The sequence below is a fragment of the Geotrypetes seraphini genome, chromosome 3 (assembly GCF_902459505.1).
Source record: "Geotrypetes seraphini chromosome 3, aGeoSer1.1, whole genome shotgun sequence".
NCBI lineage: Eukaryota > Metazoa > Chordata > Amphibia > Gymnophiona > Dermophiidae > Geotrypetes > Geotrypetes seraphini.
Genome location: NC_047086.1, coordinates 370,200,357 through 370,213,161, shown reverse-complemented (window position 1 = coordinate 370,213,161; position 12,805 = coordinate 370,200,357). Strand labels below are relative to the sequence as shown.

Sequence of the window (12,805 nt, the reverse complement as noted above, 5' to 3'; positions counted from 1 at the left end):
AAAAATGAGATTGGTACATCTGCAAAAAGACAGAAACAAGAACAAATAACACCAAGCAAGATACCACTTCCTATCGAAGAATCAGACACATTAAGCAAAGCTGAAGTCATGGAAGAATTAAAACAAATCAAACAAATGCTTAAAGAAACTATAACTAATATGTCTGAAATGAAAGAAGAAATTTTAAATATACATAGACAAATGGAAGTTAACAACAAAAGAACAACTGAACTAGAATCAAAAATGGAAACTATAGAATGTGAATCAAAAAGATGTAAAAACGACAGCCTGGAATTAAATAAATTAAAAGATCAACTGGAGGATTACGAGAATAGAGGAAGAAGAAAGAACATCAAACTCTTTGGAATACAAGAAAATTTAGAGGGAAAAAATACTATCCTTTTCCTTGAAAATTTAATTCCAAAAATTCTACAATTAGATTTGAAACAACCAATTGAAATTGAAAGGGCGCATAGAATCCCAACTAAAAATTTAGAAAATAAAAACAGACCAAGACCAATCATTTTCAAAATGTTGAGATACCAACAAGCACTAGAGATACTAAATGCTGCAAAAAAAGATAAAAACTTAAATTATAAAGGATCAAGATTATGGTTTTTACCAGACTTCGCCAAAAACACAGCAACTAAAAGGAAAAGACTACTAGACATGAGACCTCTTCTCAAAGAAAAAGGATTTAAATATGGTCTATACTACCCGGCGAAAATGAGAGTGTCATCTGGAGACAAGTCCTTATATTTTGAGGATCCCGAAAAACTAAAAGAGTTCCTCTCTAAACCAGAACCTATGATATATTAACATAATATATTAAGATGGTTTTGAAGACTCTATGAAAAATTAGAGAATATAACATATTGAAATATTTGAAGAAATGGAGGAAAACAACACAAAGAAAAGATAATAATAATTATATGAAAGAAAGAACAGAATATAGGAAAATTATTAAATAATACACTGCATATATGTTTAAAATAATTATATGTTGAAATCATAATACTATGGAAATACAAATTAACATATTGTTAAATGAAAAATGATACATTAATAAAATGTTATGGAAAATGATTAAATAAATATAAAAGATCAATATAGATAGATAGAAGGGAAATTTGTTTAAACAATTGAATATTGATTGCCTGGAATGGGGAGAATGTTAGGATTACAGTTCCAATGTGTATCCTTAAGCAGCCAATGTATTGGGTGGGAAAGGGAGGGATAAGGAAAATACTTATTAGAATAATTAAGGGAAATACATTAGGGTTAAATATGTGTGTCATGAAGAAAATTTTTTGGAAATTAAATATGAAAGAGGAGAGGAAGAATAAGATAATGAAAAGTATTAAAATATATAATGTCTTTTAAAATATATTCTATTAATGTCAATGGCCTGAATCACGTAATTAAAAGAAAAAAAATATTAACATTTTTAAAAAAACAAAATGCAGATATTTACTGTCTGCAAGAGACCCATCTTAATATGAAGGAATCACAGAAATTATCAGGTGGATGGATAAAAGAATGTTTTTTTGCTCCAGCAGTGGGTAAAAAAGCAGGGGTTGCAATCCTTATAAATAAAAAATGTATGGCCAATATAAAGGTAAAAAATTCAGATCCACATGGAAGATGGATACATATCGATATAGGTATGGGAAATGATACCCTGACGTTATTTAATATATATGCCCCTAATTCGAATCAATCAGAATTTTTCAAAAAGCTACAAAATATGTTATTACCACTGGCTGCCTCTAATTTAGTGGTGGCTGGAGATTTTAATGCTGTAATGGATCCATTATTGGATAAAAAACCAGGTAAAAATATTAAATCTTTAGGTCTAGATAATTTAGTTAGTTCATGTGATTTGAAAGATATATGGCGTATTCTTCATTTTAATGATCAGGAGTATTCATTTTGTTCACAGGTTCATAAATCATTTTCAAGAATAGATTATATTTTTGTTTCAACAAATAAAGTGCAACAAGTGTTTAAAGCCTCCATTGATCCTATTATCATTTCGGATCATGCGGGAATATGGATAGAATTACAATTAGATCAATTAGAAAATAATAGACCTCTTTGGAGATTTGATAATGCATTGCTTGTGGATGACAAATTTTTGGAAAATTTTAAAACACAAATTAATGAATTTTTTCAAATAAATTTAATGGAAGATACATCTATAGAGAATGTATGGGATGCATTTAAAGCAACTATGAGGGGTAATATCATATCATATTCAGCTTTTATTAGGAAACAAATTAAAAAACAATATATGGAATTAGAAAAAGAAATAAAAATATTAGAAGCTAAATTGATAAGTAAATGGGAATATGAAGTTTTACAAGCTCTTTTGAAAGTAAAAGGTAAATATAATGAATTAACTTCAAAAATGATAAGAAAAGATTTGTTTTCCAAACAAACGGTGTATTATGGAAATTCTAATAAGGCGGGAAAATTATTAGCAAATTATCTTAAGGCAAAAAAAAGGAGAACTAATATTAATGGAATAAAAGATGATAATGGTATAATAACAAATCAAACAAATATAATATTAAAACAATTTTTAAATTTTTATAAGGATCTATATTCTTCCGAACCTTATTTGGAGAAACAAAAAGATGGAAAAAAATTTTTAAATTTAATAAATGGACCTAAGATTCCTGATCATATAAAACGAAGTTTAGAAGAACCTATATCATTAAAAGAATTAGAAACAGCATTGAGATCTCTTAGAGTTGGATCCGCTCCAGGTGGTGATGGTTACACAGTAGAATTTTATAAAACATTTCAAAATATCCTCTCCCCACATTTATTAAAATTATATCAGACACAACTTATAAAAGGTAATATAAAAGGTACTATGGCTGAATCAATAATAATTGTTTTGCCTAAGCCAAATAAAGATCCTACTTTGGTTTCAAACTACAGGCCTATATCTTTGATAAACGTTGATAATAAACTTTTGGCGAAAATTTTGGCTTTGAGATTAGCCAAAGCTCTCCCACATATTATAGATATGCATCAAACGGGTTTCGTTGCTAAAAGACATTCCTCCAATAACTCTAGACTATTATTTCACATGCTAAACTTGTCAAAAAAAATGGATGAACCGGCTTTTACAGTTTCATTAGATGCTGAGAAAGCATTTGATAGGGTAGAATGGAATTTTATGTATCAGGCTTTAGAATGGTTTGGTATAGGTTCTGGATTTATACAAATGGTAAAAACATTGTATAGCTTCCCGATTGCAAGATTAAATATTAATAATAAGATATCTGATGGTTTTCAATTGCAGAGGGGAGTTAGACAAGGTTGTCCTTTATCTCCTTTGTTATTTGATGTTGTATTAGAACCCTTATTGTTAGCAATACAGCAAACGAGGGAGATACAAGGAATTCCATATTCAGATATGGAATATAAAATTTCGGCTTATGCTGATGATATTTTGCTTTATTTGAGAAATCCAGAGTCTACCTTATCTTCGTTATTGGAATTAATTGATAAGTTTGGCAAATTTTCAGGTTACAAAATTAATTGGAATAAATCTGAAATTATACCCTTGAATGTTTACTGTGTAAAAGGATTATTTGATATTTTTCCATTCATATGGAAAGAAGAAGGATTTAAATATCTAGGCATTCAAGTTAAAAAAACAATTGAAGATACTGTAAAAGAAAATGAAAAATATATATTAAAAAAAGTAACGGAGTTATGTGAACAATGGAACCCATTACATATATCTTGGTGGGGCAGAGTTCAAACTATTAAAATGATGATGTTGCCTGTGGTTTGCTACCAAATGAGTATGATACCTATTTATTTTCAGGGGTCCTTTTATAAGAAGCTCAATAGAATTTTAACAAAATTTCTTTGGCTTGGTAAAACACCTAGAATAGCTTTAGTAACCTTACAAAAATCAATTAAGGAGGGAGGGGTAAATTTTCCAAATTTCTATAGGTACCATCAAGCCTATATTCTACGTCAGGGTATGTATTGGATCCTCCCAGAACTTATAGATAATGCACCAGATTGGTTATATTTAGAATGGCGCCTTATGTTTCCCCTAAATTTAGTTCATTTGCCAAGTATTAATATACCTAAAAGATACAGAGAAAATAAAATAATAATGGATACTTGGAAAACATTGAGATTTATTGATAAATTAACACCCATCCCAATATATAAATCAACTAATCAATCCATATGGATAAACTCCAAGATCAAAGTAGGCGGAGCTCAAATCCTTTGGAAGAACTGGATTATTGCAGGAATTAGATCTCTAGATGATATTATTTCAGAAGGTAAACTGCTGGATTTTTCACAATTGCAACACAGATTTGGTCTTAATAAAACACAAAGTTTTAAATGGTTGCAATTGAAGCAGGCCATTCAGGTTGGGTTCCCTGAATGGAAATCATTAAACAATCAATATAGTTTAAAGTTTTTATGCTTTAAAGCAGACTTCCTAGGACATCAAGCCGCATTGTGGTATAAATTAATATCTGGATATTTGAATAAAAAACCAAAAAATGGTCTAAGAGACATTTGGAGCATTGAGATTGGACATCAAATTAATGCATCTCAATGGCCACTAATTTGGTCTTGGAGAATGGGATGTACAGTGTCAGCGTCTATGAGACAAACATGGTTCTTTTTATTACATAGAGCTTTTTGGACCCCTACTCGCTTACAAAAACTAGACAGTTCTAAATCTAATAGATGCTGGCACTGTAATCTAGAACCAGGGACATTAGATCATTTATTATATCATTGTCCTTATATTAAAATATTTTGGAATTCAATTTGGCCACAAATTAATAAATTAATGGAAAATCATATTGCAATATCATATGATACAATTTTATTTGGAACAATGATGAGAAAAAAAAGTCAAATTTCACCAGAAAATAATAAACTTTTATTAATTATGACAGGGGTTGCCATTCAACATATAACTAACAATTGGAAAAATTACAACAACCTAAACTACACATTTTGGTGGAATACAATTTGCCATGTTTTTAAAATGGAAAGAACAATAGCAATACAAAAGGGGACATATAATAAATTTATAAAAATATGGGGGCCATTGACAAAATATTGTAATGATTAAATAATAGAATACTTTTTCTTCTTTTCTTCTTTTAGAGATTTTTTTTTTTTTTTTTTTTATGACACACATATAGGGGGGGTAAGGAAAACAATTTATATATAATATATTATAATATATGATACAAAATGTAACAAATGATTAAAAAATAATAGAAGGGTGGGGGGAGAGAAAATGAATAAAATTTATCCAGAATATATTGTATTAGATATAAATATGTTATTGAATAATTATCAATTGTATTCTAATTTGTTGTATACTTTTATAAAATTTGAAAATATTATATTAAAGCAATAAAAGGGTGGGGGGAGGGTGAAGGGGAAAATCAAATTCAGACATACATTGTATTAGATATAAAAGTGATACCATGTATTTATCAAATGTATTTTATTATTATGTACACTTTTTGTAAAATTTGAAAATAAAAATATAATGGGAAAAAAAAAAAAAAATGCCTCTGATGATGGAATCCCCTAACAGCAATAATTTTCTGGATTGAGTTTTTATTTTTCCTTTAGGGGGTGCTTTTCTTCTCGAGTTACCTTCACTGGTTCTAGTTCCATTTCAATTCTTTTTCTTGAGCATCGCAGTACACTGACGGAGGAAAAGAATTCTATAGGAGTAATAGTTGTGAGGGTGGGTCAATCCCCACCAGCTCATCTTCAGACTTATCACTGGGGGGGGGGGTATCCTCGAGGAGATGAGCATTTTCAAATACATTCCCCTTGTCAATGAGAAACGTGATGTCCTTCTTTTAAATGGCTCTTCCTCCATACACTTCCCCCTAGTGAGTCTGTCATGAACTTGGCTAGAGAAGCAGATAGCAGCAGAATAAAAAAAGGAAAGATGATAGGGCCACCCCCAGAGGTCTTCAAGGGCTGCCATTGGCCCCCAGGCTTTGGATTGAAGAACAGTGTGCTATGGGGACAATTCTATGACAGGCATCCAATGTTAGGTACCGAGATACACTAAGGGGGATAGTCTATGAATGCCACTGAATCTCAGGTGCCGGTAGGGGCCCTACCGGTGCCTAAGTTAATAGAGAAACACCGTTTAAAACCGTGAAAAATGGTACAATTAAAGCCCCTATCAGCATCTAAATAAAAGGCATTGGAATCATGCACTTTATGGCCCTTAATGCCACTATGGATGTGGCTAATGTTGGAAGTGGAGTTAGGCACCGTAAAGCAACTACGTAGGCACGATTCACGGCATAAACAGGCACTGGAAATATAGGCCCAGAAAACCCTGGCCTACATTTTCTGGTGCCTTTCTGTCCTGGAGGCGTGATTCTCTCTACAGCAGGGGTGTCCAACCTGCAGCCCAGTGAAGTATTTTGTGCGGCCCCCGGTCGAGGGCGATGCAGTGTTTTCCTCTGCCCAACGCCGGGTGATCAGCCAGTTTTAAATAAAACTTGAAACTTGAATCTGGGCCTAATTCTATAATGGCATCTGGGTATCAACATTTATAGAATACCAGTGTAAACTGGCACCTACTTGCTAATATTTGGGCGTGCCAATAGCAGGCATGTATACACATACCTAATTGCGACATCTTAGCATTTAACACGGTGTTCAGTAAGTTGCCCGTGTAAATGTGGAACCTACCCGTGATCTGCCCAATCCCCGCCCACCTGTAAACCCCCCCTTTGCACATAACTAACAATCATATATGCACATAAGTGCTGAGGTTCTATAACTTACATGTACAAATTGGCGCTTGACTTAAGGCAACCTGTCCCAGAATGAGAGGGTAACTTCTGAGTGTGTTTAATTGAAACGGCCTCTAAGTTTCTACTTGAAGAAATGGAGGAATGAGTGAGTTGCCCAAGGTCAAAAGGAGCATCACTGGGACATGAATCCTTGTAGCATTTAGCTCCACCTAGGGTTACAAGATGTCTGGTTTTACCCAGACATGTCTTCTTATTAGAGGACTGTCCAGCCGTCTGGACAGCTTTTCAAAACCCGGCACTTTGTCCGGGTTTTGACAAGCAATGAGATCGGGGCTGCCTCTGGAGGGCATCTGCACATGCTCGGATGTGATGTGGTGATGTCACACACATGTGTGCATACGTGTGACATCATCGCAGTGCATTCGCGCCTGTGCACATGCAGCCCTGAAGAGACGAGGTTTGTGTGGAGCCCGAGTTGAGGGGCAGAACGAGGCAGGGCTATGGGCGGAATGGGACAAGGCCACATGTCCTCTTTTTTTTCTACCAAATATCTGCTAACTCTAGCTCCACCACCTCCACTGGGAGGTCATTCACTTGTTTCCTGAAATGAGTCTTTTTTTTTTTAAATCTTTTCTCTCTGTAAAGGAACATGCCTGCCCAAGCCGGTGCCCTGGTAAATCTGATGAGAAGCAGCGTCGTAAGTACAATGTGAATCCTTCAGCTGTACCAGGAAGTGTGAAAAATTGTTAGGAGCTGAGGATCGGAGATCATGAATCGATTGCTTTTCGCCGTACTAGAACTCATTGGTCCCACAGTGCTGGGAGATTATGCAAGAGTAAAGCTCAGTGCTTATCCTCCAACAAATGCTTTAACATTGAATGATGCAATTAGTATAAGCCACACATTTTGTTCATGATCGCTTTCCATTTTTCTCTCACAGTTTTATCTGGCTAATTCACCTATAATTTGTCAACGTTGTTCGTTGGTGTTCGATTTGAGAGCTAGTATTTAACCGCGGCCCACAGTGCTAAATGCTTTGGCGCTCATAGAATTCCTATGAGCACTGGAGCAGTTACCTCACCGGCCCACGCTATAAACTTCTAGCACAGCTTGATAAAAGGGGGGGGGAGGGTAAATGTTTAATAATAATATGTCAGGAAAATGACTAAATAAGTATGCAACATTTCTTATTGAAATTCAAAGTAGTTGCTGAGAAAACAGCAACAATAAAACTGTAGAGCAGTGTCTCGCAATCTTTCTCAACCCGGGGCGCACTAAACCTAGTGCCCGCGACTCGAGACACCCAGAGGCGTGCGACGTTGCCATGCTGATGTCACGCATGCACAAAGGCCCTTCAAACGATCCCTGCACTAGCAGGTGGGGGGGGGGGGCCCTGCAAGGATTCACTTGCTATCTAGTGTTAGGGTAAGGTTTATATCAGTGGTTCCCAAACCTGTCCTGGGGGACCCCCAGCCAGTCAGGTTTTCAAGATACCCCTAATGAATATGCATGAGAGAGATTTGCATACCTGTCACTTCCATTATATGCAAATCTCTCTCATGCATATTCATTAGGGATATCTTGAAAACCTGACTGGCTGGGGGTCCCCCAGGACAGGTTTGGGGACCACTGGTTTATATGATGATTATGGGAACCCTTTACATACGTGGATATCTGGAAGGCCCTGATTTGCTCAGAATCCTCAGGCCCCGTCCCTTGGGAGGGGCTTGAGGCGCCTCAGGAAGATTCAGATTGATGTTCGCATTCCACAGGGCACAATTGTCGTGCGTGCACTTGTCCATGCATGGATTTGTCAGTGTGCCGTAATATAAGTCTGCCGGGACCTGTTCTCAGTGTGTGAGCTTAAGCTGCTGTAGATGGGAGCATTAACATACGATGCTCTCTCTGGTGTATCCAATCTTGCCATTTCATTGTGATTGCACGTCGCTACCTGTAGATTTGCATTCTCCTCTGAGTCCTTTTCCTTTTCTCCTAGGAAGTCCAGTTCAAAAAAGACTGGAAACTGATCACTCTCTTCATCGGAGGCAATGACTTATGTCAGTACTGCCTGGACAGTGTACGTATGGGATTTCAGATAGAGCCGTTGCCAGTCACTGGATTTTTCTTAATACCATAAAGCAGGGGTGACTAATTATCCCTGTGATCAAAGGCACTGACTGAATCAGTCCTGGCTTTATTACCATTCCAGGCATGGATTTGTGGTTCCAGATTCCTAAGAACAGTAGAACTACAGTGTCGGTGCACTGGTAGGGTTACCATATGGCTCCAGAAAAAAGGAGGACGGATTGATATATCCAGGTTTTACTTCTATTGAAAGCAATGGAAGTAAATCCCAGATGTCTCAATCTGTCCTTTATCTGGAGCCATATGGTAACCCTACACTTGAGTAAAGCTAAATCTGGTTTAGCTTGCCCAGCATGTCTTGGAGCTATCTGGCCATCCATGAGAGCATAAGTACTCCTGTGTGTATCACCCCGAAGGCAAGGCATGAGGGTTTCACTTATTATTACTTGCCGCACATACGAGTATGCTTTAGCCAGTATATAACAGAAAAACAATATCACATTTTCAGTTAAACCTAAGCATATGAATACATATATGGGCATCCTAAAACTTAGAAACTGGGAATGTGTGTTTTGCTGGGGAGGGGGATATTTGTATATGTACTGGCATTTTTGTTCTTCTCCCCCTTTCTATTTATTCCCCTGCTATCCCATCTAAGGGGCTTTGATGGTATTATCTCATCCCCCTCACCCGCACAACATCGTTTTCCAGCCCCCTCCTCACATTTTCCCCTTTATATCCTACCCCTCCCTCTCCCTCCCTCCCTGCCTCTAGTATTTGTCCCCTCTCCTTTGTACTGGAACTAGAAAATAACACGGGGACAAATTTTTCCCGGTCCCCGCAGGAACTCATTTTCCTGTCCCTGCCCCATTCTTGCAAGCTCTGTCCTCATCTGCACAAGCCTCAAACTCTTTAAAATCATAAGTTTTCGAGGCTTGTGCATTTAAGGCAGAGCTTACAGGAACGGGACAGCGACAAAACTCACGGGGACGAGACAGGGAAATTGAGTTCCTGCAGGGACGGGGAACAGTTTGTTCCCGTGTCATTCTTTAACTGGAACTACAAAGGGTGCCAGAAATATGCTCTATATTTAGAAGGAGAGGTATGAGCTAAGGTGCTCCTGGGAGAGAATGGGATGTTATAGGAAAAGGTACACGAGTGATATGCATGGATAGGATTTAATAGTGGTGCATATGATTGAGAGAGCGTGTGGGACATGTTGTGATTGGCTGTGTTGGTTGTGGGGGGGGGTGGGGAATTGTCAAATGTGTGGTGTTTGAGATCTGGAGTTTAGGTTGTGACAGATTAAGCAATAAGTAGGTGGAGAGAGTGTTTTGGATATCTGGTGGTTGAAATATGAGTGAGAATGAGGTCTGAGGTCTGTGGTGTATACTCAGTAAGGGTGTTATGTGATGAAGTAGAGGGACATTTGGAACATGCAATGTGCAAGAAGTCATGTGTAGGCTGAGTCGAATGAGTGAGACACAGGATGTGTTATCAGTAGTCAGTGAGGTATGTGGTGGGTGTAGGGTCTATGGTGCATGTGCTGGGGCCATTCCGAGCAGCAGGTATGAATTAATTAAATTTGTCAACTATCTTCATTCAGGAGACATATTCAGTGGAAAACTATGTAAGACACATTCAAGCTGCTCTGGATATTCTCTATAATGAGGTAAGATTTACAGTGCCATTGAGCTTAGTAGCAGGATAGATGGGGGTTTTGTCTTCAACAGCTGTTAATTATAATATTGAGAAATATTGCGATACGGTTGAGAATTCTCTTTCCCCGCGTCCATTATTCCTACTCCTCTATGCCCCCTTCTCAGTTTTTCAAAAAGGGGCCAATTTGGTTAAACGTAAGAGCCAAGGCCTGGATAAGACAAAGCAGCCACCACCTGGGCAAGTGAGCCCCCCTCCATTGATTTAGCCAGCCCAGCTACACAGGAAATACTCAAGAGCGACAAGAATAACTAAAATAAAATCTGCTACCTATTCTGCCTTTCTCCCATCACCTATCTTTCTTCTATCTCCCTCTTTTCAGAACCCATTAATACCCATACACTCGCTTCCACTCCTTCTCTCCTGCTGGTCAACCTCTACCATCTTGTCCCTTTCAGGGCCAGTCTGACCACAGGCTGAACTTGGCATCTACATAGGATGGCACAGTTTGGGTGAGGTACCAAGGCAGCCATCAGCCTTTTAAAAAAAGATCCAATGTGGCTGGAGCAGGGCCTTGAGCATCATACAGGCTCTAAGTCTGCCAAATCTCACCTTTGCCAGCTAAGATGATGTTTGTTTGAACAAGTTGATAGTAGTCTCAGTTACACCCCAGAGGGGATAGGGAAAGGAAGCTGCTGAACACTCGAGGGGGATTGCTGGACACCTTAGGACATGAGAAAGAGAAAAGGAGTTGCTGGATGACTCATGGAGGGGGAGGTAAGGGAGATGTTGAACATGTTGGGGGAGGAAGAGAAGTTGCCAAGCATTTTAAGGGTAGGGGAAGGAATACAGAGAGATGCTGGATGCCTAAATGGGGGGCTGAGGTGGTAAAGGGGAGATGCTGAGAATCTTGCTGGTGGAAAGGAAGATGTGGTACACTTCAGGGGGAGGTAGGGAAGAAGAGAGGGAAGACATAGGTTAGGGGAGATGCTGGTCAACTTGTTGGTTGAAGGAAGGTAAGGAAGAGGAGATGCTAGATATGGGAGCTTGGGGCTTGATATAGCTCTTGATGAAGAATGCACACTTGCACAGCTGAAGGTTTGCCTAGTGTCAGATGTCCTTGGGCCAGCCCTGATCACCAGTTCCTCCCTTCCGACCTAACTTTCATCTCAATTTGTTAATCAACCCCTTAGTTTCTCAAGAAATTTGTCATATTGTTGGTGTTCAGAACAACAGTTCTGCTTTCTTCTGGGACCATACAGCTCTTAGAAAGTGTAAGCTGCACGATGGCCAAACATCCATAGTGTTTTCACAGCCTTTCAGGCAACAATAAAGTATTAAGGATTCAGGACCTTTGACCAAGAGATGCTTATGCCCACCTAAGCCTCACATTGATTTTCCATCTTTGAGTGTATATGAGTGTAATGCATCCTACTTGGTCCAATATTTACTGCTATATAGTCCCCAAAATATATCTGTTCATAGACTCCTTCCTGCTAAACTCTGGCCACTGGGTAGCTGCTGGATGGTGTTCTCTTCATAAAGAAAACAAAAGAGAGTAAAGGCAGCACAGACAAATTCCAGCATAAGCATTTTATTTAAAAAGACCAAACACAGATTTGTGTTTCAGCAGGCACTTCTGTGCCAAAAACTCAGATCTGCGTTGGGTCTTTTTTGAATAAAACCCTTGTGCTGGAATGTGCCTGGTCCACCTTTCTGCTCCTTTATTTGGGGTTGCCATATGTAGAAGATTGTCATCTTTTTTCTTCTTACATTTGTGTTCTCTTCGTCATTTTGTCTGATATTCCTGTGGTGACCCTGCAGGTCCCTCGAGCCTTTGTGAACGTGGTGGAGATAATGGAGATCCATGGGCTGCGTCAGATTAATCAACAAACCTTGGGTTGTACTGTACTAAAGCCGTGAGTACTGTAGCCATATGTAAACAAACAATGAAATGCGACCAAGCGTATCGGATCTTCCAGAATGGCAGAGCTTAGGGCTACCCAGAGAAGTAGGGGAGTGGCCTAATGGCTAGTGCAGTGGACTGAGATCCTGGAGAAATTAGTTCAGTTCCCACTGCAGCGTCAGAGAAGAAGCTTCCGCCCACACATGCACGCGATGCACATAGGCTCCGGCGGCTTTCAACAAGTACTCTGAAACCTTAAAACACGCCGAGAAGGTAAGGGGGAGGGAGGGAGATGCACAGCCGCGTGAGGGGTGCCGAAGTGCAGTGAGGTGAAAGGGAAGGGTGGATGCTG

At 38.4% G+C, this 12,805-nt stretch overlaps 1 protein-coding gene across 1 annotated transcript in view; it reads left to right on the top strand.

Moving 5' to 3' along the window:
• PLB1 (phospholipase B1) overlaps window positions 1–12,805 on the top strand; it is a 225,477-nt gene that overhangs the window by 202,982 nt on the left and 9,690 nt on the right. The window contains exons 49-52 of the mRNA XM_033937660.1: window positions 7,449–7,500; window positions 8,800–8,880; window positions 10,495–10,560; window positions 12,372–12,466. Coding sequence (XP_033793551.1) covers window positions 7,449–7,500; window positions 8,800–8,880; window positions 10,495–10,560; window positions 12,372–12,466 — 294 coding nt within the window. The remainder of the gene's footprint in view (window positions 1–7,448; window positions 7,501–8,799; window positions 8,881–10,494; window positions 10,561–12,371; window positions 12,467–12,805) is intronic.